This window comes from Notamacropus eugenii, chromosome 5, assembly GCF_028372415.1.
Source record: "Notamacropus eugenii isolate mMacEug1 chromosome 5, mMacEug1.pri_v2, whole genome shotgun sequence".
Classification (NCBI taxonomy): Eukaryota; Metazoa; Chordata; class Mammalia; order Diprotodontia; family Macropodidae; genus Notamacropus; species Notamacropus eugenii.
In genome coordinates, this window is record NC_092876.1 from 230,243,768 (window position 1) to 230,269,063 (window position 25,296).

Sequence of the window (25,296 nt, forward strand, 5' to 3'; positions counted from 1 at the left end):
CAGGCATTGTGCTAAGTGCTAGAGATAAAAAAAAAGGCAAAAGACAGTCCTTGCTCTCAGAGTGTACACAGTCTAGTGGGGAAGACAGCATGCAAACTATATATGAACTGTTGGGGGTGGAAGCTCAATTCCATGTGGACAGTCTCGGGCGGGTAAAGGTGGGAACTTCTAAATCTTAGAGTTCTCATGAGGCCCCCCATGAAACACCAGGGAATCGAGGAGTGAGACCGAGCTATCTCGTGTATTTCCGCCTCTTCCCGTGAGAAACGTGATGGGAGGAGCATCCCCGCCCTCGAGACTGTCCCGGATCTGGGCACACCTATTGTTATCTAACAGGCACGGTATTCAGGTGCAAACTACACGGCTGGAGAGCTTAATTAGGGTCAGGAAAGCCTGAAGGCTATCTTAGTGCTGAGGGGCCCTGACAGGACAGAAGGCTCCGTTTTTCCTCTCTTCGCTCTCCCCTCCCCCTCTCTCCCCACTTACACTTCTACTTCCAATCTCTTACCGTAAGATCTTTGCCTCCTTGGGAGATTTCTCTCTCCCTCCTAAGGAAGAGCTCCCCCTGCACATGTAACCAGGACCCTGAATAAAGCCTAACCCTTGTTCGACTCCGGAAAGTCTCTTCTCTCATACGTTTATCCGGTTTGGCCAGCCGAAGACCTGGGACAGGTAAGGTAAGACTCGGGTAGCCCTCAGGCCTCTAGGCCTGGCAATGAACAAAATGTATACAAGAGGAATTGGAGGCAATGAACTGAGGGAAGACCAGCACTCTTCCAGCTACACTACAGTCTCATATTGAATCCATCTATACTTATCTCTACTGTTCCCCAATCCAATACATCCCTTTCTTCTGGTAGTTTCTGTTTTGTATGTTTTTTGAAGGAGCTAAAAGGAGAGACCTCCTTAGCTTGCTCTAAGAAGAAGCAGTAGACAATACTGGGGAGAACTTTAGATAAATACTCCATGTTAACCTATTTTGTGCAACACATTCCTTTGGCAGTTTGATGAAGTGTACAGAGCCTTTTTCACAATGAGATTTTTAAATATGTAAAATACAATACATAGGACTATAAAGAAGATGAATTCTATTGAAATATACTTATCCAAATTTTTTTTAAGTGCAAAGTTGAGGTTAAGAACCCCTGTTTTAGGGCCTCATGTTTTTTTGCTTTCACACCCAGGTCATGGTTAATAAACCATTTAGGAATGACTCTTACAATTCCCATTTCCCTTACTGCTTTTCCCTGTTTTCAAAGTTTAAAGAACACATTTTAGAGTTTGGGGATTACTTTTAAAATTGTTAGTTATTATTACTATTTCCCCGACAAGACCATACACATTTAAAAAGAATACTCTTATTAAAAACTACTGCTTTAATAAATTATTTGGGACTTAAGGGAACATCCACAGAGCCTATAACTTCTTATAAATCTTATAAATCTTTGAAACGTATTGCAACAATTTGTATCTGCATTTTATAGATTGAAAAAATTGATGCATGGAGATGCTAAGAGAGTTCCAAACAACTAAAAAACAAAAAACAAAAAAAAACCTACCTCATATCATCCTATGACATATGAACTCCTTGTGTTTGTCATCACTTTTCCTTTTATTGTTTTTCATCTTTGCCATTTAGCTAGCCTAGGCACAGCTGCTCAGGAAGGTAGGCTCAGATGAATGCAGATTTGAAGCTAGAGGAGAATTCAGAAACTATTTTGTCCAATCCTTTTCTTTTATGGGTGAGATAGATAGCTGAGGCCCCCATGGCTCAATGTACCTAGGTAGGATGCATGGAAGTAGGATGTGAAATCCATTCCTCTGACTTCAAAACCAGTGCTCTTTCTACTAGACCACAGAGTGGTGCTAAGTGAACCTACCCTTGTCACTATGCATAACTTCTCAATTCCTCCTATCTAGTTCTGTCTCAGTAAACTCTGGCCACACTCCTGTTAGAGCTCTACCAATAGAATCCTAGCCTTTCTTCTTTAACTATCTTTATAATCCTAAAGTAAGCAAAGAGACATATCTGGTATCCTATTAAAGGGGACACACCTTTAAAGGGAGATATGTACGATACTCGGGGAAGCCCCCAAGATGGATTTAAATTGCAAGTAGTATCTTACTAGTCAAATTCACATTTTGTGGTCTTTGAGAAAAGAAAGAAAAGAACAAGAAAAACAAAGAGAAGAAGGAGGAGGAAGAGGAGGAGGAGGAAAAGAAGATTATATTCAATGATATTTCCCCAAAGATATGAAAATCATATCTGAAGGCCCAAGAAGCATCATGGAGATAAAACTGTAGTATTGTATCATTCCCCTTATTCCTTTGTTTCAGGACTTTTATTAATAATGGCTAAATATGCTTCTCACTCCTGCAAATGTGACCCATAATCAAATTCTTATCTCAATACTCCCACCCTTAGCCTGTTAAAATTTTACATTTAAATGAAAATTTGATTTCCCATCTTCCATGACAGTTCATAAGAGAGCCTTGTCCATCTATCCTTTTCATTTTGTGCCCAAGAAATCTTTATTATCAATCAAAAGGACAGCAGTGCGTTGTTGATGCTGTTTTCACCCTATCATCTTTCCAAATAATTGCATATTTATACCATGTATCTGTGGGAATGCCTTCATTTGGGTGTCCAGTTATTCTGGCTTTTCTGTCCATGCCTGAGAAATGAGCTGCTCCTAAATTTTAGTGTCTCCTGCAGGAAGGAGGAAGCTGTTAACTGCAAATCCGCCAGCTGGACTGACATTCAATTTTTTTTTCATTTATTGTTCAGATGGTCTTAGGTCTGGTTTATTGGGTTGAATGGTGTATTTGGAATGTTACAGAGCCATTGTATGTACCCTCTGATTACTCATTATGGACCTTAGGAGTCTACAACTTGCTAATGAACATATTACTATGCGATGCTGGCCAGTGCTAATTAGATGATGATCATGTGTATTGCCTTATTTACATTCCATTCATTTCGATTAATTGGGCCTTTAATTGAGGAAAGTGTGAAAGAAATTTGAATTGTATTCAGAGGATGGTTTAAAGTACTGTCTTGCATATTCACGTATTAGGTACTGGTGAAAGCGTTCATTAAGCAATTTTTGGTATCTGATAAATTAGAAAAGATGGGTGTGAGCCCAGTTTACTTTGTAGTATACTCTAGGTATACTTGGAAACATTGACCAAATTTATGATCTATCATCTCTCCTACCTCTCTTGCAGTTATGGAAAACAGCTGCATTCTGCGTTCACAGGAAATACTATCTAGTACTTCTTGAAGTGTGCTGAAACCAACTCAAATCAGCTTCAGCTTAAAACTGTGCATTCTCTCCACTTTTTGTCATACACTCAATTGTTTGAAATTTATCAGAATACCCCTGAATATAACTAAGAGAAAATTAAGAAACATGGGCTAGGTGATGATTTTATGAGGATTTTCTGATAGGCAGAGTCTCTAATGGGAAATTCAGGCTCACAGAATATCTAAATTGAAAAGGAATGCCAGAGGCTATGTAGTTCAACCCAAACATGACTGAGAATCCTTTCTTCAACATACTTCTCAAGGGGTCATTCATAAAGCCTCTTCTTAAACACCTTGAATCAGGGAGTCCACTAGCTCCTGAGTCAGCCAAACCACTCTACTTTCAGATAGCTGTACTTCTTAGGAAGTTTTTCTCTATGTCAAATATAAATTTGCCTCTTTGCAACTTCACTCATTACTCTTAATTCTGCCCTCAAGGGCCAAATGGAACCAAACTATTTCTTCTTCCACCTCACAGTGCAAATAGTAGCAGTTATGTGTTCCCTAAGCATCCACACTAGGTGGGGAACCCAGCCTTGAGGCCACATGTGGCTCTCTACATACTCAGGTGCCACCCTTTGACTGAATCCAACTTCACAGAAATTTGTGTCCTGACAGGAGAAAAATAATTTAGTAAAAACTGCTAAAATATGTATATGAAGAGATAGTGTCCAATGGGATTTGAACAGTTTGGGATCGAAAGTAAATTATGGCGTGAATATAAAGACTAATCATCTTATAAAAGTTGTAGGAAGTTGAGACAGGGAAGAGAAATTTTTTTAAATTAAAAACTTAGTACAAAGAAATAGTTTCAAGGACAGAAAATGAGATAATGCTGAGAATTTGGATTTATATGATATCATGGTCCTTTAGTTTACTCTATATATTTTTAAGACTTAACAGAATGAGAAATCATCTGGACACTGATGTACGATTTTTTTTTTTAAAAAAGAAAGTTGATTTCTTGGAAGAAATTTGTGAGTTGCTATTTTTTAAGTGAAAGATGAGTCACTGAGAACCAGGAGACTAATTTGAACCATTGAAAGATATTGGAGGTATAGTCTGAGGCTGTCAAAACTGAAGAAATGGCAGGAAGTCTTTTTTTTAAAAAAGACAGTTTTTGCCAGTTATTTGAAAAGATCACCAACAGCAGTAGTCAGCTGACAGGCTTCAGTTGTATGATTTCTGATGGGTTGAAGACAAATTCAACCTCATTAGACAAGAGTTTCAGTCCCAAATGTGGCTCTAGTGCCAGTAGCTCTTTGCTGACCCCTTCTGGTTTGACAGGAAAAAACCAAAATAGGAGAGACAGGTACTGCTGTTGATGTGCAAGAGCAGGCTAGGCTGGTTTGTCTTGTTTAGAGTCAGCCTAAGCTGTTTGCTATAAGCTTCATTCTGATTTAACAGCATAACAGTTTGAGAAGCTCTGGTCAGGTCGGCCTGTAGCACCCAGAGATAAAAGGCTTGATGAGCTTTGCAGTCTCTTACTTAAAGAAAATGCAATTCAAATCAAGAGGCAGCATTTTCAAAAAGCAAGAATGCTTCCAAATTGAGCAAGCTTGTGAATACTACATTATCTTGTATGCACAAAAAAAACCAGAATTTGCCCTGCTACAGAGCAGTGAGGACTAGCAGACAAGCAGGTAGCAGAGAGGAGGTTTCATGGTATGGAGATATTCCCAAAAGAAACAGTCCATTGTTATAGGCTGCCCTGAACACATTTTTTTCCTCCCTCATGTGCTTCCCTGCCAGATTCTTCTTAATTGTGTGCCCACTCTCTCCCACAGATGCTGAGTGCATTGGTGAGAGAGTATGAAGAATTTTTATGTGTGGATTATGATGTATTTTTATTATTTATGTATTGACTTTAATATATGAATATCTGTGATATTATTAATTTTTTTGGCTAAGTAAATCATTTTATCTAAGCTCTAAAGTCTCGTTGTGAGTGGCTGGTTTTTGTAAATAGAAGTACAATGGTGGATATTCAGTAACTAAAATGAGGAATAAGGGGAGTGCATTTCCTGTGTAGGTTATCCTAGAACTTTGAGAGAATTTGAGTATACCTATATTCTCTAGGAACCCAGACCTTTCAGTATGAGAGCAGGTTAGGGAGAATGAGCCAACGCAATGAGTATATAAGTGCCCACATGCCCTCATGAGAGGTGTGAGATGCTTACATGGGAATGTAGATCCTATACCCACAGTTCCTTACATTTTAGGAGTTTATACAAAATTCCACATCCCCCTTTTTTTAATTGACATGGGAAAGGAGACTCAAGGGTCCATTTGCCAGTCCAATCAGGGTAACTCACCTTATAGAAATTACAGGTCAATTCTAGGAATACCCCATGTAGCTCAGGAACATAATATAGTCAGCTCTTTTTTTTAAAATTTATTTTTATTTTTCAACATTCACTTCTGTAAGATTTTGAGTTTTAAATTTTCTCCTCCTCCCTCCCCTGTCCCTTCCCCAACCCATCATGAAAGCTAACATAGGCTTTACATATACTTCATATTAAACATACTTTTACCTTAGTCATGTTATAAAGAAGAATTAGAACCAATGGGAAGAACCACAAGAAAGAATATACGAACAACATCAACAAAGCGAGCAAATTGTATGTTTCCATCTGCATTCAGCCTCCTAGTTCTTTCTCGGGATATGGATAGCATTTTCCACTGTGAGTCTTTCGGAGTTGTCTTAGATCCATGCATTGCTGAGAAGAGCTAAGTCTATTAAAGTTAGTCATCGTACAACGTGGCTATAACAATGCTCTTCTGGTTCTGCTCACTTCATTCTCAGATATTCTTTCTTATCCTCCCCAGAGGTCACTCAACTGCCACCCTCAAGGTCGAATGGAAGGCAAGAGACAAAATCTCGCCATAGAATGAATTAGCCATAAGCAGAAGAGAGGAAAAAACACTTCCAAGTTAGCCTCTACCTAAGGCAAATAAAGTATACTTTTTCCACTAATAAAACCAATCAAAGAACCAATCCTCCCCACATTGATTCCATTACAAATTAGAGAATATTTAGTTTAAATCAATATATAGAAATTTCTTCTTTATGAAAGGTCAGGTCCTCCTTATCCAACCTATTATATTTTTATCCCTCAGTTTTATGACTTAATAAAATTATTCTCTAAATACTTGGTACCACAGAAAGTAGTGAATGAAACTGATGATAAGGCATGAATATATTCCTTTGAAAGTCATCATTATCCCAAGCTCACTGACAGTTACAGACAGCCTTTTTGAAAGAAAAAAAGGCAAAAGGTTAATTGAGTCAAGGGAGGCTAATCAAATCACCTTCCATAGATGGAGAGTACTTTGGAAATAATGCAAGATTTTCTTTTTTAAGGGGGTGATAGGTATACCTGGACATATTATAACAATGTTGTTATGGGGTCTCTTTGATACTGGAGCTAGTAGCATTTTCTCAGGATACAGGAAATATTCAAATTTTTGAGTCAATCATACGACCTCCTTAGGTAGGACAGAACCTTTCAGTGTTGCCTTTTTGCATATACACCATTTTGGAAGGGTCTGGAATTTGTCTTTGTTCTGTCAGTAGTGGTGGCACATGCTTGAATCATGAGGGTGGGAAACAGAATTGATTAAAGAATTTCAATTGCCTCCATACAAGTAGATAATTCTTGAGTCAGCTTCCAACAGAACAGAGATGAAAAATCTTCTTAAAAGGATTGGGGTATTAAGAGTCAATGAACATTTACTGAACTCCTACTTTGGTTGAGCTCATTGGAGATACAAAAAGAGATAAAAGATAACCCTTGCCCTCAAGGAACTCAGAATCTAATGGGGAGAGAAGTAAACCAATATGTACAAACAAGCTATATACAGGAAAAATAGGAAATAATCTTAACAGGAAAAGCACTAACATTAAGAGGGGTTGGGAAATGTTTCCTGTAGAAGATGGTATTTTGGTTGGGATTTAAAGGGAGCCAGAGAAGCCAGTGGACAGAAATGAGGAAGGAGGACATTGTAAGCATGGGGGACAAGCAGAGAAAATGCCTGGAGCCAAGAGATAGAGTGTCTTGTTTAAGGAACAGTAAGGAGGCCAGTGCTACTGGATGGAAGAGTACTTGGTGGAAAGTAAGGTGTAAGAAGACTGAAAAGGGGTGTGTGTGTGTGTGTGTGTGTGTGTGTGTGTGTGTGTGTGTGTGTGTGTTGGGGGTAGGGACTAAGTTATAAAGGACTTTGAACAATAAACAGAGGATTTTATATTTGATCTTGGAGGTCATAGGGAACCACTGGAGTTTATTGAGTGAGGCAAGAGGGGTGTGACATGTTCAGATCTGTGGTTTAGGAAAATCACTGATCACTGAATGGAGGATGGATCCAAGCGTAAGGTGATGAGGATTACTGCTATCTAAGGATCAAGAGTAAAATCTACAAATTCTTCTGTAGCACAAACTCATGAAATGGCTAATTTCATTTTATATTCTTCTGAGTGGTAAGATCTGCCATATGTCAGGCAATTCAATGAACTTGACTTAGAACAGTAAGTTAGTTGCTCACTGAATTTCCATGCCATTGTAATGCCAGCCAGTTCATAATTACCTCCCTAGGGGGCTAATTTGTATTCAAGTGTCTTGGTAGTTGGTGCACTTCCCAAAATGTAACACTAATATCCTCCAAAAGAGCAATTTGCCTGTTAGAAGATTGTATTTAGATTATACTTACACCACATTATACCACATTAAATTTTTTTCATTAAAAATTTGTAAGATTCACCATAAGTTGGTATACTTAATGTGCAATAAATAATTTTAGCAACTCTGACAATGGTCAATATAATGAATCTTGCGACTTCTAGTCCCACAGCGACTTGCAATGTTGCTTTTACTAGATCACAGTTGCTGGCACGGTCTTTTGCTTGCATAAGTTTGGCAAGCAGCACTTTACACTAGAAGCAGCGACTGAGGACACATTTTGGCATTATACAACACTCAGATCGTGAAGACTTGGGACTCATCAAATACATCCGGGCTTGCATATCCTAGTAGTCTAATGTAAAAGATGACTTACCTGACTTCCATCGTCTCTTAGTCAATGGTATTATGTGATAGCTAATTATGGAACACCACAATCTCAAATGAAATAAAATTCCTAACAAAGGACAATGTCTTTTATAAGACATTTGTAAGTATGTTACCAATGGTGGATATGTATACAAGAAGTGTCTTAAAATATATTGTCAATAACATGTATGACTAGAAAAACACCTGGGTCAGTTAAATAACGAAAACGAGAAGCAAAAGATAGAGACCCTGAGTTGGAAAACAGTATTAATATAGCTAGAAGAAGGTGTGCAATACATTGGGTGTATATACTCTGTGGAAGATTTATAGAAACATATGGACAATTATCACACAGAGTAAAAAAGGCAAAGAGTTATGATTCAGTTCAATCTCATATGCCTTTATTAAGTGCCTACCATTTACCAGTGATGGTGCTAGGCACTGAGTATACAAAGAAAAAAAACAAGATATTTCTTGCCCTCAAGGAACTTCTTATCTACTCATTGGAAGGAGCATTTATAAGTATGAAATCATAAACCCACCAAAATTTTATCTCCTGGGGTGAAGGCAGAAAGGTAATGTGTGGGTTAGGCTAGCAGCTGTTTTTTGTTTTTTTTTTAATGAATCTCCATTAAAAAAAATGAGTCATTATCTATTTAAGACTGAGATTGAACAGAGAGAAAGATCAGTATTTCAGGGACAGTTTCAGGCACAAAAGTATCTCAGGTAGAGGAAGGACTACTAGCGTAGGTAGAGAGCCTTCCAGAATCTGAACCAGGAAACGCGGACATCATCACTCTTAGCCTCTTGGAACTAGAATGTCAGCTAATTCTGGCACTCCTTTCCTGCTCCCATTCTTCCTGCCCTCCTTCCCTACCCCCAGTTCAAATTTCACCATATTCAGGGAATAAAGAGCACCAACGGTATTATTGCCCTACCATGGCAGAGAATGAGAGAAACTACCCTGGAGCATGATGGAATTGGCTCATCACTCTTGTTCCTAAGGAATCCTTCACAGGACCTGCTCAGCTGTGTTTCAAAGGAATTGTACTAAGGACTTTGGACACTCTTCATTTGGATCCTGTAATGTGTTCGCTTCTGTGCTCTTCTCACAGGACTAGCTTCCTTTATTTTTCTTCATACATTGACCTACAAGTACAGTGCCCTCCAATACAATTCCCTTTAAAAAAAATTTTTTATTAAGTATGTACCATGTCTAAGGTCTTGGATACAAAGGTAGATATAACACAGCATCTGCTCTCAAAAAGCTAACCATTTAATAGAAGAAAAAGTATGTATACAAGAAATTGGGAAACAAGAGTGAACATAAATGCAAAGGAGAGGTCTAAGAAAAGTACTATGAGAAATTTGAGGAGAGAGAGAGAAGGCTTTGTGGAGTTGGTGGAACCTGAATGGGACTATGAGAGAAGGGGAAAGGCTGGGGGAGAGTGAGAGGATGGAGGAAAGGGTTGGGGTCTTGAATAGATAGAAGTATGAAGGATATAGAGGAGGGTAGGCCAGAAAGGTCACAAGAGGACTTTCAAATGTCATCAGACTAGGTCCTAAACATCCTGCTGTGTTCCAAAATTTTATGTGTAATTTGGATGCTTGAAATTTGGAACATATTTTCCTAAAGAGAAAATACTATAAATAATCTATGCCTATTCACTAAAACCTAATTAGCCCATGTGTCAGTAAACTTTAGAACTAAGAATACCACTGTGAGTTTGGTGTCCAGAAGCAAAAGACCAGTATGAGGAAGTAGGGAGTTTCCTATTCCTCTCTTTAGCATAAGGAGAACTCCAGAAAACGTTTTGAAATAGATGAGATTTTTTTCCTCCTCTCTCCTTTTTTTTTTTAAACTTCTCTTCTCCCATACCAGTGTTACTGTCCTCAAATTTGCAGTTATCTCGTGCTGTCCAAGTAGCCTACCCCAGTGTATTCTCTCCCCACCCCAATCCAAGGGCTCCATTATTCATAATTCCTTTTCCTCTCAATCATACCATCACTTCTAGAGCTAGAAGAGACCTCATAGAACACTGAATCCTACCCCATCATTCTACAAATGAGGAAATCAAGGTTTAAGGAGGTGAGATGACTTGTCCAAGGTCACATAGCTGGTGAGCATGAGTCAGAATTTGAATTCAGATTCTTTAATTCTAGAGACAATAGTCTTTCCACTGGATCATGTTATCAATGCTTCAATTTTCTCAGTGTAGGTAATCTTGATTGGGTGTTGAAAGGAAAGTATTATGATTGAATTTATGCTCATAAATGCATAGACCCTAAATCTCCCAGGGATAATCATGTCTTCAAAGAAGGAAGCTTGGACACTACTTTAGGAACTACTAACTGGTGGAATTTCAAGTGATGTCACATAGAAAAGTGAAAATATCTAGACAACATGGGGGACTATAACTTTGGTCAGCCACCACATAGGCAGGCTGACCCTACATGGCAGGTTATAATTTCTCTAGGCTGTTTCTGCTTTTCACAGTTTCTTCCCTCCCTCTATTTCTGAAATTACATACTCTCTAAAGACAAACTTTTTCAAAGTATCTCTCAATATAGTGATAACAAGACCTCCACTGAGGATGTCCAGTTAGGGAGCTCCCCAGGTTAGGGTGAGGAATATCCATTCAGAAGCATACTCATTTCTGCATTTTAAGTCTACAGGTCAGAGCCTTCCTGTTCATAAGTATGATTTGGAAAAAAAGATATATCTATATATCTTTGATATACCATTCTTTTATCTCATAACATCACAGGAGGATTGGCTGAAGGAGCTAGGCAAATTTAGTTTGGAGAAGCAAAGGATGATGGGGGCAGCTGTCAGCAGATATTTGAAGGGTTATCAAAAGGAGAAAGGATTAAATTTGTTCCGTTTGACCTGAGAGAACAGAACCAGAAGCAATGGGTATGAATTGAAATGAGACAAATTGAGGTTTGATGTTAGAGAAACCTTCCTGACAATGAACTGTCCATAAGTGGATTGGGCTACATAGAAAGAGGGTGGGCTCCCCTTCGTTTGGGGTCTTCACAAAGAGGCTGGATGACCGCTTCTTGGCTATCTTGTTGGCAATGATTCCTTTTCTGTATGTGCTGGACCAGAGGGCCACTAAAATCTCTTCCAACTCTCAGATTTTGTGCTACTATGATCTTCTTTCTTTTCATTTTCAAAAGACAGGAGAAGCAACCTATATTTCAGATGTACAAAGTTCTTGAAGAAAGTCAACTAATGGGTGCTCCTGTGGTGACGAGTTTGTAATATGCTCCACCTTGGGCCATCAGTTCATTGTGAGTTCCTTTTTCTATCACAACACCTTGTGACACAACAGCTATGATATCTGAATGTTGGATGGTGGACAAGCGATGGGCAATGACAATGCACGTCCGTCCTTCTCTGGCTTGATCCAAGGCTGTTTGCACTGTCTGTGAACAAGAGACCAAAAGCTTGAGTGGAGGAACATGGTACCAGGTGTCATCTTGTAATCAATACATGCCTCGATACCACAAAAGCCTGACTGAACAGGGTGAGAGTAGCCTTACCAACATCACACTAGAATTTACATAGTTCTTTAGTGCAGTGAGTAGAGTGATGGACTTGGAGTGAGGAAGACCGGAGTTTAAATCTTGCTTCATATAATTTGAAAAAATAAAAGAAAGATCTGCTCACTTCCTGACAGAGAAGTAATGAACTTGAAATATGATACACATTTTCAAACATGACTAACACGAAAATTTATTTTGTTAGACTATGTACATATTAAGTAATTTGTTTTTTAAAAAATATGTTCGATGGGAGAGAACACAGATATTCATTAATTTAAAAAGATAAAATATAATTTGATAAAAGACACATTAATTAAAAAACTTATTACTTAAAAATAAAAACCCAGAATAAAAAAGATAAAATTTAAAATAGAAAATTTGGGTTATAATAATCATTATTCTTTGAAAATTTCCATTTGGGTTCCTGAAAGAATTTTACAAATAAGCCTTTTTTAATGATTGAACTTTTACCTATTTGAAACAGCTATATTGAAAATAATACTGTTCTTAACTATCACTTTAAGAATTGTCGTTGTTGTTCAACTGTGTCTGACTCTTTGTGGTCCCATTTGAGGTTTTCTTGGCAAAGATCCTGGAGTGGTTTGCCATCTCCTTCTCCATCTCATTTTATAAATGAGGAAATTGAGGTAAACCGTGTGACTTGCCCAGGGTCACACAGCTAGCGTCTGAGGCTAGAGTTGAATTCAGGAAGATGAGTCTTCCTGACTACAGACCCAATGCTCAATCCACTGTGCCACCTACAAGTATTTCATCCTTTTAAAAGGAATGTAGAAGAATGGGAAAATGGAAAAATACGCATATTTGCTACAAACACATCTAAAACCAAAGACATAGGCGAAATCACAACACTTTCCATATTCCTTTGAAAATTCATACCTTTTCACTTTCTGTATCTAAGGCGGAAGTTGCCTCATCTAATAACAGTATTTTAGGATCCCGAAGGATGGCACGAGCTATTGCGATACGTTGCTTTTGACCCCGAGAGAGCTGGGAACCCTGAGCTCCAACATTAGTTTCATATTTCTGAAAAAAAGTAAATGAAGCAATGAGTTACGAAGTGGGCTGCTGTTGCTACATTCTATATGTCCCTAGTTGGCAATAGCTCCACCACATGGTGTGGCCTTCTATCCATTTTTCATTTATTATGTATGTATGTGTATATGTTGTCATCCCTATTTGTATGTAGGCCCCACTCCCACCCCAGGATGGACCTTCAGTTTTGCCTTTTTATCCCCATTGCTAAGTCCAGAAGTTGGCACAAAGTAAATACTTAATAAATACCTGTTAACTGTTGATCAATTGATTATTCAGGTCATCTCTTAGAAGTCATCTAATCCTAAAACTTTATTTTATAATTTTTTATTAGATTTTTTTTTTTTTAGATTTTTAAAATCTAATTCTTGGAGAAGTTAACTAACTTGTTTAAGGTCACAAAGGTGGTGTTGTGCTGTTCAGTCATTTCAGATTCCCTGTGACCCCATTTTGGGGTTTTCTTGGAGTGGTTTGCCATTTCCTTCTCCAGCTCATTCTACGGATGAGGAAAATGTGACTTGCCCAGGATCATACAGCTACTAAGTGTCTGAGGCAGGATTTGAACTCAGGAAGAAGAGTCTTCCTGGCTCCAGGTCCAGTTCTCTATCTACTGTGCCACCCAGACACCTTATGTAGATAATTTAATCTCTTATTTCATCAAAGAGATCCATTCTTCATAACTGCTCAGCATCATCATCCCGTTTCTCCTCCCTGATTGTAGTTATAGGAGAGAAGTTCCTATTCCTTATTAATCTTACTATCCATGCTCTTGTTTCCATTACCTATTCTCATCTTATCTAGGACCTTACATAAGCAGTTATTCCTTTTCTGTCTTTCTATTCATCTTTCTCTCTCTCTTTGTCTCTTTCTTTCTCTCTGCCTCTTGTCTCTGTCTCTCTGTCTGTCTCTCTCCTTCTTGATTTGTTTGTTTTCATATGCCTACATGTATGTGTCTCCAAAATTCTAATGTAACACCCTTAGACCATTACTGAAACTTGGGGACCAGATTGGATCCTGGAGGCTTCTCAATGATGTATAATATCTTTGACTTCTGTTTGACCCCACCCAAAAAGGCTCAGCTGATAACATATTAATTTTATTTGTTTTGTTCCTACCCATGGACTCTCCTGGGAACATCAGAATTTTCATGTCTAAAAGACCTCTCAGCTCCTGTGTGAGCACTCAGGCTAGCAAAACTTCAAATATAGAATATTTTGTTTAACACAATAGATTATTCCTCATTCTTGAAAATATAAACTGTCTGGATAACTCTTTTCCCTTTCCTGACTTGGTTTATGCCTTCACCAAGTACTTATACAGTCTCCTAGACTTGCAGTGCTAACCCGTTATATACGCTACCCCCATCTACACTTGATGCTGCCGTTTCCAAACCATGTACACCCCAACCTCCACCCTTCATTTTGACCACCACTGAGACTGTTCTTTCAAAGGTCGTAAATGACCCCCTAATTACCAAACCCAACAGCCTCATCATTCTTCACCAATTTCCAAGCTCCAACACTGCTGACCACTTAATTCTCTTGGATTCAGAGACATAGCACTCTCTTGATTTTTTCCCTACCTCTGTGATCACTCCTTTTCTGTTTCTCTCTTTGGTTTCTCATTCTCTTTTCATTCCCTTAATGTGACTATTCTCCACGGCCTTTTCTTGGTTGTCCTCTCTTATCCTTCTACACTCTTTTTTTGGCCATCCATCTCCTTTCCCTCCATGGCTTCAACCACCAACTTCCGAATCTGGACACTCAGGTCTGACTTCCTTCTCAGCTCCAGACTCACATACCCATCTGCAGGATATGTGGTGTGACAGCTAACATTTACAAAAGCCTTTCAGGTTTACAAAGTGCTTTATATACATGATCTTGCTTGACCACAGCAACTCTGTAAAATAGATACTGAAGCCATTTTATCCGCATTTTACAGATAAGGAAAACCAAACCTTAGAGAGGTTAAGTAGTTTGCCCATGATCAGATAACTAGTGAGCTCTGAAAGCGATATTGACTCTAGTTTTCTCCAGACTCCAAGACTATGATTTTTCCCCTACACCATACTGCCTATCATCTGTTCCACAGGATCTTAAACTCAAGATGTCCCAAGCTGAGCTCATTCTATCCCTCCTGACATGTGTTCTACTTTTTGACCTTATATTTCTCTAGTCACTCAGCCCATATTCATAATCTTGGGATTACTTTCAACTTCTCTCTCCTTCACCTCTCATACAAAACTAGTAACTGAGTCCTGTTGATTCCATATCTACCACATCTTACATCTGTCTCCTTCTCTCTATTTCACGACCACTGCCCTGGTACAAATCTTTATCACCTCCATTCTAGCCTTCCATATAGCTTCTCAATACATAGTTACTTACCTGTTGCCTCCTGCATTAGATTGTGTGCTCTTCAAGGGTAGGGACTGACTTTTACTTCTCTTTCTGTCCCCAGAATTTAGCACATTGCCTGGCACATAGAAGGTGCTTAATGAATGCTTATTGACTGATTGACTATTCTGGTCCGTCTGTCACACTACTAGAAGCACTTTTCTTATGCTTGTATCTTATTGCATCACTTCTCTATCAAAACTCAGTCTTGAGTGACTCCCTATCATTTACCAAATAAAGGTCAAACTTCTTTGACATTCAGGGCCTTCTACAATCTGGTGACAATCTGCTTTTTCTGACTCATATTACTTCACCATATAGCCTTTCCTTCATTGTTAGATCTGTAATTTCACTGGAATAGAGCCTCAATGAGGACCCTCCTTCTGGCAATGGAAATCTGGGGGCTACACTTCAGTTTAGGGTCTTGGAGAGATGCCTGGGAGTTACACTAAGAACCAAGATTATCCACTGGTATATTTCAAAGATAGGCCTTCCTAGATTCAAGGGTGGCTTTTTGGCCACTGTCATATTTCCCTTTATGGATCCTATGCTCCAGCTAAATTGAATTCCGTTCTGTCCCTTGAGCTCCCACCCTACAGTGGCTACTCTCAGGCTGTTTCCTATGCCTATAATGCATTCCCTCCCTGTTTTCCCTGCCAGTTGAAGTCCTATCTATTCAGAAAACCCACCTCAAATATCACCTTTTATAGAAAAATTTTCCCAATCTTTCTTCCCTTCAGAATACATAGAACACTCTGTTTTATAATATGCTTATTATGTAATACTGAATAAATTTTGTGGGTGTCATTCATGCCAGACTATAACCTCCTTGACCATAACTAGTTTATTTCTTCTAGTGTCTACTAGAAGACACTGTTCTGCACATTAGGTGCCTGATAAATATTATTGTTGTGCTGAATATTATTCCACAGCTTTTTTATAGTAAAATAGCAATATTCACCTTTCACATCAGGGTGCGGCAATGAATAATTATCATCTTGGTGGACAATTAGACCAAGTCTGCAGAGACTTAGAATCAAAACTATGCGAGCTATTTAGCCAAAAACCTTGGAACAATGAGCAAACAATAAGCACACAGGCCAAAATGAAAAAGCCGGCTTTCTCTTCCAGCTCCACCCAGAGCACAGCTCGTTTTTACCAATGAGAAAAGCAAGAAGCTTCCATACCTAGGAGGTTCTAAAGTAAAGACAAGCCAAAGTTAAAGAGAATTTTTTCCTTTTTCTCTTTTAAAAGTGGCCATTCATTCATTTATTACTTTGCCTCTCTGGGATGGGTCCACCTTCCTCATCTGTATTCTGATCCCAAAAGGGACACATGAAGTGGTGATGAAGAGGCACAGAATTAAAGTAGATGTGAGTTAGTCCTAAACGCTGGGAAAACCAGTCTACAATACCTGCCCCCAAGTAGACAGGACCCAAATGAGCTACTGTCTTGCCTGCCAAACTCTGCAAGCATCTTTTCCAAAGTGTGCTTAATGAGTCTTCCCTCACAACATAACAGAATCTTGATACAGTACATTTATTTTACTTTGAAACAGTAATAAACTGAGCTGCAAGAAAATTACTGTGTGTTCATGAACAGCCTTGGGCTTCCCTTCCCAGTCATCACTAGTCTGCTTTGGTCCCTGCTTCCCCTTTCTGTGGAAAATTATTCTGGGAATTCTGGGAATGATTCCAAATTCTACTGTGGTACTTACCTCTGGAAGTGACATGACAAATTCATGTAGCTGAGCCTTCTTTGCTGCTTTAATGACCATCTCCATTGGAATATCTTTAGTGTTATCTCCATATCTGATGTTGTCAGCGATGCTGCAGGCAAATAATATAGGCTCTTGAGATACAATTCCAATTTTAGATCGAAGGAACTGGACATTAACACGTTTGCTATCATGTCCATCTATTATCTGCCAATAAAGGGGATAATACATTTAGAATTCCAGCTAGCAGGGAATTTTCCACAATCAGAAGAATACATTTCTTTGGGTAGAGGCAGAACCAGCATCTCACAGCTCTAATAAGGCTTTGGTTTGGTTTGAATTTGGCAAAACTATAGACCCTCATGGGATTCAGATGTATTTATCATGCTTTCTTTGGGGCTCTACGATTTTGTTGATATGGGTACTCTCTCCATCAAGGGAAACCATAAACCTTCTAAATCTTCATCAGTGGTCTTCACATGTTACTATGGCAAAAAAGAAATAAATCACCTGGTGGTCAGCCTTCTGATGAACAGTGGACCAGATTAGGCTTGATTCTTGGATGACAGACATATTGATCATCACTGGGCCCACACTTGAAGACTTCCTGTTTGGAAAGCCTTCCCAGGACTGATGTCCTAGCCCTTAGAACCTAGAATCACCTTTGCTTCATGATGAGGCATCAGAATAGGAACTTAGTAGCAGTAAAGAAAAGGATAAATTTTCCTGTAATGTTGGTGCAAAAGATGCCTCTACAATAAATTAAAAGTTCATGGTATAACAACGCTCTGCAATTAAGAGTCCATTCTTAATATAGTCACTGCAATACACTGCAATTCAGTAAGGATTCAGAAAGCTAGCCAAGAGTCCCCACATTGGATGGCACAAGGCATCTCAATTCCCAGTTTCCCTACCTTGACATTAAAGAGCACAGAGCTGGATAATAGGAGACAACATGGTATAACAGAAAGAGCACTGTCTCTGGAGTCAGAGGATCTCTGTTCAAATCCTACTTCTGTTGCTTATTCCCTATGTGAACTTGGGTAAGTCCCTTAACTTCTTCTTTTATCTGTAAAATAATGGGCAAGAACTAGATGACCTCCAAAGTTCCTAGCACTACTAGATCTATGATTTAATGAGCCCCATCATGGACCACCATTAACACAGAAAAGTATGAAGACTACAAAGAAATCATGAGATGAGAGAAGGATAAATACACAAAGATATCCTGATTTGGAGAAATTGGGGGGAAATGCTGTAATATTTTAAGCATTGAAATGAGTGTAAATGTTAGTGGTTATTGAGCAAATATATATGCTTACATTTATGTTTAATTGTTTCTAATAAAAATATAATATTGCATAGATCCACATTGATCAGTGAATGCTTATCAGTCTTCAAGAACCTTGGCTTAGTGGAAAGGACGCTGAAATTAGAGTCAGAAGAGCTGAGTTCAAATGCCAATGGCTCTCTTGCTTGCCCTTGACAATGTTACTGTGTAACTTTTCTGGACCTTAGCATGTTCATCAATTAAATGGGGGGATGAGATCAGCTGACCTATAAGGTTCATTTCAGCTCTAAATCCTATACTATTATTATTGTTCACCTACTTGGGGAAAAGTATCTATCTTCATTTGATAAACCTGAGACTAGGACAGTGCTTTTTTGGGACTCAGTCGCTCATTATCTGACCTCAATGTGTTTGGGGAAATATCTGTAACAGAAAGTACTGTTGGACACAAGACTGCTTTGATAGATGGGTGGCACAGTGGAAAGAGGTCTGGGCATGGAGTTAGGAAAATTTGACTTCAAATCCAGTCACAGAAACCTACTAGTTGTGTGACCTAGGACTTAACCTCAGTTTTCTCAGCTGTAAAATGGGGTTGATAATGGCACCTATCTCTTCCAGGGTTGTTGTTGTGTTCAGATGAGATAATGTTTGTAAAGGGTTTAGAACAATGCCTGGCACTTAATAGCTACTTTTTAAATTTTTATTTCCTTCTTTCTTCTTTCTCTCCCACCCTTCATCCTTACTTCTGTCCTTTCTTTGTTCCCTCCATCTCTTCTTCCTTCCTTTTCTTCTCTTCTTCCTTCCTTGCTTTCCTTCCTTCCTTCCTTCCTTCCTTCCTTCCTTCCTTCCTTCCTTCCTTCCTTCCTTCCTTCCTTCCTTCCTTCCTTCCTTTCTTCCTCCTCCTTCCCTCTCTTCCCTCTTTTCTTTTCTCCCTTCCAAACAGCATTAAATTTACTCTCAGATAAGCAATGATGGTAGTGGTGGTGGTGGTGGTGGTGGTGTGTGTGTGTATGTGTGATTGAACACTGCCCTGTGAGGAGACTCCATTTACCACACAGTGAGAGGAGATATAGAGACTCTGGCTTTACTACTACAGTGATCCTTAGAGAGGAGCGAGGCAGGGCCAATATGTGAGATGAGCTCACCTGATGTGCAGCTGGGAACAGGGGAAGGGGAGGAAGCTAGACAGTTGGCAGCTTCCTACTTTAATTATTTTTACTACTTTCTGTGTTATTAAAGGAGGAAAAATGCTACCAAAATGTAAATTGAACAAATTTTAAAACTGTACACTTTAAAAAATGATTATTTTATATTTCCTAAGCTTCAAGGACCTTATAGTTCTCTTGGGCAATAGACTTTATGTGAATGACATTTTTGGAAATCATATTCTATTCCTTTGAAAAATAACTGAATTCATTATAATCTGTTTTTTAAATACTCTAGTCAGCAGCTACTTGCAAAGCAGATTAAATATCTTTATACTGAGAATTGCTAGCAGGAAATGATGGCAAATACTATGTAATCATTCAGCATTCATTGAGAATAACTGAGTCTGCTTCTCCAGCATCTTATTCCTCTTGATCTCACATTCCTGGTCTTTCTTAATCTGCTGATATCCATTTGCTTAGTTCTTCTTAGGCCATGCTTGCCTTGCTTTGTTTAGGAATGTGCTTTCTTTGCATCCTTCAGTTTCCATTGCATTTCTCATCGTTATATTCTCCATCTCTATTATTAGTTTCCCTTCTCCTTTCCTAGTCTCTCCTTCTTGCACTGTTCTCTGCTTTCCCCTTTTGATTTTTCCCTTCTCTTTCTCTTTTTCTCATTTATTTTTCCCTTCTCTCTTTTTCTCCTTCTATCTTCTTTCCTTACTACTTGTATCCCTCTTTTTCTCCTTTTTTTCTCTTTCCATCTCTCCTTTTCTTCCTTCTATTCTTCTCTTCTTTCCCCTTTTTCCTCCTATCCTCCCTCTCTTTACACTTCTACTTCTCTCCCACCTCTCTCTCCTCTCTTCTTTGCCCTTTCTTTCTCTCTCTCTCTCTCTCTCTCTCTCTCTCTCTCTCCCTCCCTCCCTACCTCTCTCTCTCCTCCATTCCCATTCTACTACAATTGCCTAAAAGAACTTTTGTCTGTCTGAACTTTCATGGAGACAAAAAAAAGTTCTATCAATAACTTGGGATGGTCTTTTTTAAAAAAAGACATCAGGGAAGTCAAAATAACAAGCTAAATTCTTCTTTTGAGCATCTTGCTCTAGCATCTGCAGTATTTGTTTCATGTAGATAACAAGATACTTAAACAGAAATCATCACTCTTTTCTTATATTCTACTTTGTATGGTCTTTGACCAGCTCAATTCACTGTTTCCTGCTACCTTGCCAATTGCCCCTTTCTCAGATTTCCCATCATCCCCATCCTGGTTAAGTTTCACTTTCTGCTTTATTTCTAGGCAAGCCCAGGCCTGTGTAAAGCACAGAGCTCCAGACTTGCAGTGACCTGCTGTCGTTGCATAATACAGTTGTCATCAGTCTATCTGGAGGAAAGAATTATGGGAGCAAAGTCAGGTCAACCAGCAATGACTGGAAATGGAAAAACATTCATAGGGTTAAGTGTCCAAACCAAGAGCCAAAGAGTGTCTCTGGCCATCTTGGAAGAAAATTTCAGGAGGCTGGAGATAGTCTGTAACAAACAGGATGGCAGAAAGAAAGCCTTTGGATTGCTTACCACTCTCCCATTGCTAGGGTCATAGAACCTCTCCAACAGCTGAACACAGGTACTTTTGCCACAGCCACTACTTCCAACAAGTGCAAGAGTCTGTCCAGGTTTAACAGACACTGAGAAACCATTCAAAACTTGTACATTGGGTCGGGATGGATATGTAAACTTACAATCAACAAACTCAATGCTCCCTTTGAAGTTGTCCTATGAATGGAAGAAATAGGGAATTACTTATGTTCACATCAGAGCCCACAACCCTGAAAAAGTATGATAATCCTTTCTTAAGACATCATCATGATGACAGATCATGCTACTTAGAAGCAGGAAGTGAATAAAGCAAAATTCTAATTGTGAACTATTAGGTACACAGGACAGGAAAGTCTGAGGAAGTAATCAGTTCTCCTTCCCTTTTCTCTGTTTCTGAGTGTATTTCCTTTTCTTGGTCCATTAGGAAGGAAACCACATCTCAAACTCTGTGCCATTGAAGGCCTACAGCAAAGACAAAGATATTAATAGGGCATGATTTCTTGGATTCATGCCTCTTGATCCATTCACCTTGTAATTCTAGAAAAAAAAAAGTCATCACTTTCTCTGAGAATGACTCAAAAGCAAAATCGCAAGGTCCTAGAAAAAGTGGATTTAAAATATGGGCTGTGGAGAGATATAGTGACTTTAGCCTTGTTCTGCAGTTTACTCACAGGGCAGGGGTTTTCTTCTAAAGGTTGACTTTGTAAATCTTAGGTTTATTCAGCTTATTTGGTCAATTTTAAAATATATTTGAGGTTCTGAGTGTGATGCAAGTTTATTCAACCTTCTTGAACCAAAGGCAATTTCTATATAATATCCCCCTATCTCCACCCCCAACAAATGCATGCATACATGTGTACATACATATAAGTAGTCCATTAAAAATATAGAAAGACTTAAAAATCACTTTGAGGATTATCAGAAAGTAAATATTTGGAAAGAGTGCTAGATTTGAATTTCCCTGTGTGACTATTGGAAAGTTATTTAATCTCTTTGGACCTCAGTTTCCTTATGTGTAAAATGAGGTTAGACTAGATGGTTCCTAAGGTCCCTTCCCAATCTAAATCTATGATTCAATTTTTTGGGGGAGAAGATAATCAGGGTTAAGTGATTTACCCAGGGTTACACAGTAAGTGTCTGAGGTCAGATTTGAACTCAGGTTCTCTCAACTGCAGGCCTAGCACTCCATCCACGGACTCACCTATCTGCCTCCCATATAATAATAAACATAACCTAAGGTCTGCAAGCAAACAAAAAACTGTAGGTTTTTTGAAAAATAAGAAATGAAAAAAAATTGAACCTCTGACCCATCTACATGTGTTTATAGCCATCACAGATAGGAGAAATAGGACACTACAAAATATGAGGATTGGCGCTGTATCCACATGTCACCTACCTGCCCCTAGGATCCTATTCCTTGAAGATCAAATGAATTTCTTAAGAGTTTACATGGTGCTCAAATTAAATCTTAGGGAGTTGATTGGAGTTAAAGTTAAATTAAATTTGGGTTAAAGTGACTTATTCAGGGTTACAACATTTAAAAACATCCAAGACTCATTTTGACCTCAGGTCTTCCTGACTCCAATCTCCCTCTCTATCTACTATGGCATGTTCAACCTGTGATTTCTTTGGTATTAGGGAGCTCTTGCTGAGAAACTTCCTCTCTCAGTTTAGGCTGATTTTCTGCATGCCTTAGAAAGTTGCTTAGACTGGAGCACTGAGTAACTTTGGATCACCCAGGCAGTATGTACCACTCATAATTCAGTATTATTAGATGACAAATAGATTTCAGGATTCCACACTAGAAGAACTTCAATAGAAATGTGCAAAGTACATCTGCTTTCATTCATCTTGAGATTAAATATATTTAATATGCTTATATTATATATATTTACTACATACATATATATTATATATGTAATATAAGCATATTAAAAATATTTAACGTTTGTTGTTCAGGCATGTCTGACTTTCCATGACCCCATTTGGTGTTTTCTTGGCAAAGATACTACAGTTGTTTGCTATTTCCTTCTTCAATTCATTTTACAGATGAGGAAACTGAGGCAAAAAGGATTAAATGACTTGGCCAGAGTCATACAGCTAGTAAATGTCTGAGGACAGATTTGAACTCATGAAGATGAGTCTTCCTGATTCTGGGCAGGCACTCTACCCACTATACCACTTAGCTGCCCATCTTTAACATTACATGGAGTTTAAAACAGTATGTATCATATCCTAATCCAAATATGATATCTTGCTACCAAAGGAAGTTCTAATTTATTTCCCTTCTGCGTGGGCATTAATCCAATGATGAGAAATTCGCTTGAATGGATATGAACTTATAAAATGCATGGATTATATAGACCGAGGTGGGCTGCCAAGACTGAATGAATGACCAAGTTGAGTGTTACCATCTGCACTCCCATTTCCTTTCTTACCCATTTTTCGCCTGCGAGGCTATAGACGTTGATTTTGGGACGGTAGTCCAAGAGCTGGAAAAAACGTGCTGCAGCTATTTTAGCTTTAGCATAATTTGGAGTGTAAGAAGAGGCTCTTCCAAGTGCAGTTCCACTGGTCACCACTGCAGAGATCACCCTACAGGTACCCAGACAGTAAAATCAATTTATTTCAGGGAATATTTATTTTAAGAAGTATCCATAACACAACAGGTACTATACTATGCACTGACACTCACATACTCTAGAATAAGGGTTCTTAGCCTTTTCATGCACCCCTTTAGCAATCTGGTGAAGACTATGGACCTCTCCTCAGAATAATATTTTTAGTTTCAATAATATTAAACATCTGGAATGACCAAAGAAACCAATTATATTGAAATATAATTAATAAAAATTCATGGACCCCATGAAATTTATGCATGGACTCCCCACCTCCCACTTTGGAATTCATAGATACCAGGTGAGAACCCCTGATACAGAATTCTAATGGTTCATATTCTCATTATTGTGGGCAGTCTCTCCAAAAAACATTTCAACCCAGCAACGCCTGCCCATCCTTTGAAATACTTTTGTCTATGTCTTCACAGAAATTCACCCCTGGATACACAGATAAAAATGACCCATTCCCTGCTCCCAAAGATTTTCAATCTAATAGAATCAATCAGCAAACTTCTATTAAGAACCTACTATATGCAAAGCCCTATGATAGTCCCCAGGGGATACCAAGACAAAATTAAAGTTCTTATCATTTAGCCTGGAGAGCATAGCCATTGAACATCCATAGAAATACTATAAAGTTGCCAAATGCATCAGAACCTGTGCTAAGCATTTGATATTGCCTGTGCTTTTGCCTATGTGACTTGAGTGTAGCCAGGTTTTTGCCCTAAGATGTCCTTTCCCCATTCTGTCCTAAGTAACTGCATAGCAGATGATGCAACAGTAAGAGAGCAAGCACATTGTTACGTGGGTGGATTTGTCTCAAGGCTCAAACAATCTGGCAAGGTTTCATTAGCAGAAATGCATAGCCACAGTAGTTACTTTGTAATCCCATTTTATAAACACAGAAAATATTTCTGAGGAGGAGGGAAATTCGTGAGGAGGAAAAATATCACAGAAGTAAAACTGAAGGCAGCTTCAAAAGCAATATCTTTATATTATAGCTATTGAAAATGAGGCTTAGGGAGGCTAAAAAATGTGTTTGTGGTCACCAACGCAGGAAACTAGAGTCAGAATTTAAACCAGATCTTTTGATTTGAGATCAAACCAGATGGAACATCCAGAAAATTTTGTTTGACCCAGGGAATAAGCCACCAAACAGCTCAAGTGCATTAAGAATGTTTTATCTGATTCTTTTTAACTTGATGCTCTCTGCAATCTCAATCTTGGGCTCCTGTAGCCTTGGAATACATAGTTGTTTTTTCAATTATTAACAACTCATCATGACCCCATTTTCACTTTTCTTGGCAAAGATATCGGAAGGGTTTGCCATTTCCTTCTCCAGCTCATTTTACAGATGTGGAACTGAGACAAATGGGGTTATAAGTGAATTGCCCAGGGTCACACAGCTAGTAAGTGTCTGATGCTGGATTTGAATTCATAAAGATGAATCATCCTGACTCTAAGCCCAGCACTATTCACTGTGCCACCTCACTGCCCCAAGTCTGGGAAACCAGATGTCAAAATTACACATTTCCAACCATCACAGATAGGTTTCAGTTATGATGCAAACACCATTCCT

At 38.7% G+C, this 25,296-nt stretch overlaps 1 protein-coding gene across 2 annotated transcripts in view; it reads right to left on the reverse strand.

Moving 5' to 3' along the window:
* Window positions 1-8,731: 8,731 nt before the first annotated feature.
* The window catches only part of ABCB11 (ATP binding cassette subfamily B member 11), a 115,945-nt gene continuing 99,380 nt past the window's right edge, over window positions 8,732-25,296 (reverse strand). For both annotated transcript variants that reach the window (XM_072612234.1, XM_072612235.1), the window contains exons 24-28: window positions 23,538-23,694; window positions 21,079-21,276; window positions 17,071-17,277; window positions 12,802-12,948; window positions 8,732-11,784 (exon numbers count right to left, since the gene is read on the reverse strand). In XM_072612234.1, coding sequence (XP_072468335.1) covers window positions 11,584-11,784; window positions 12,802-12,948; window positions 17,071-17,277; window positions 21,079-21,276; window positions 23,538-23,694 — 910 coding nt within the window. In that variant the 3' untranslated portion in view covers window positions 8,732-11,583. The remainder of the gene's footprint in view (window positions 11,785-12,801; window positions 12,949-17,070; window positions 17,278-21,078; window positions 21,277-23,537; window positions 23,695-25,296) is intronic.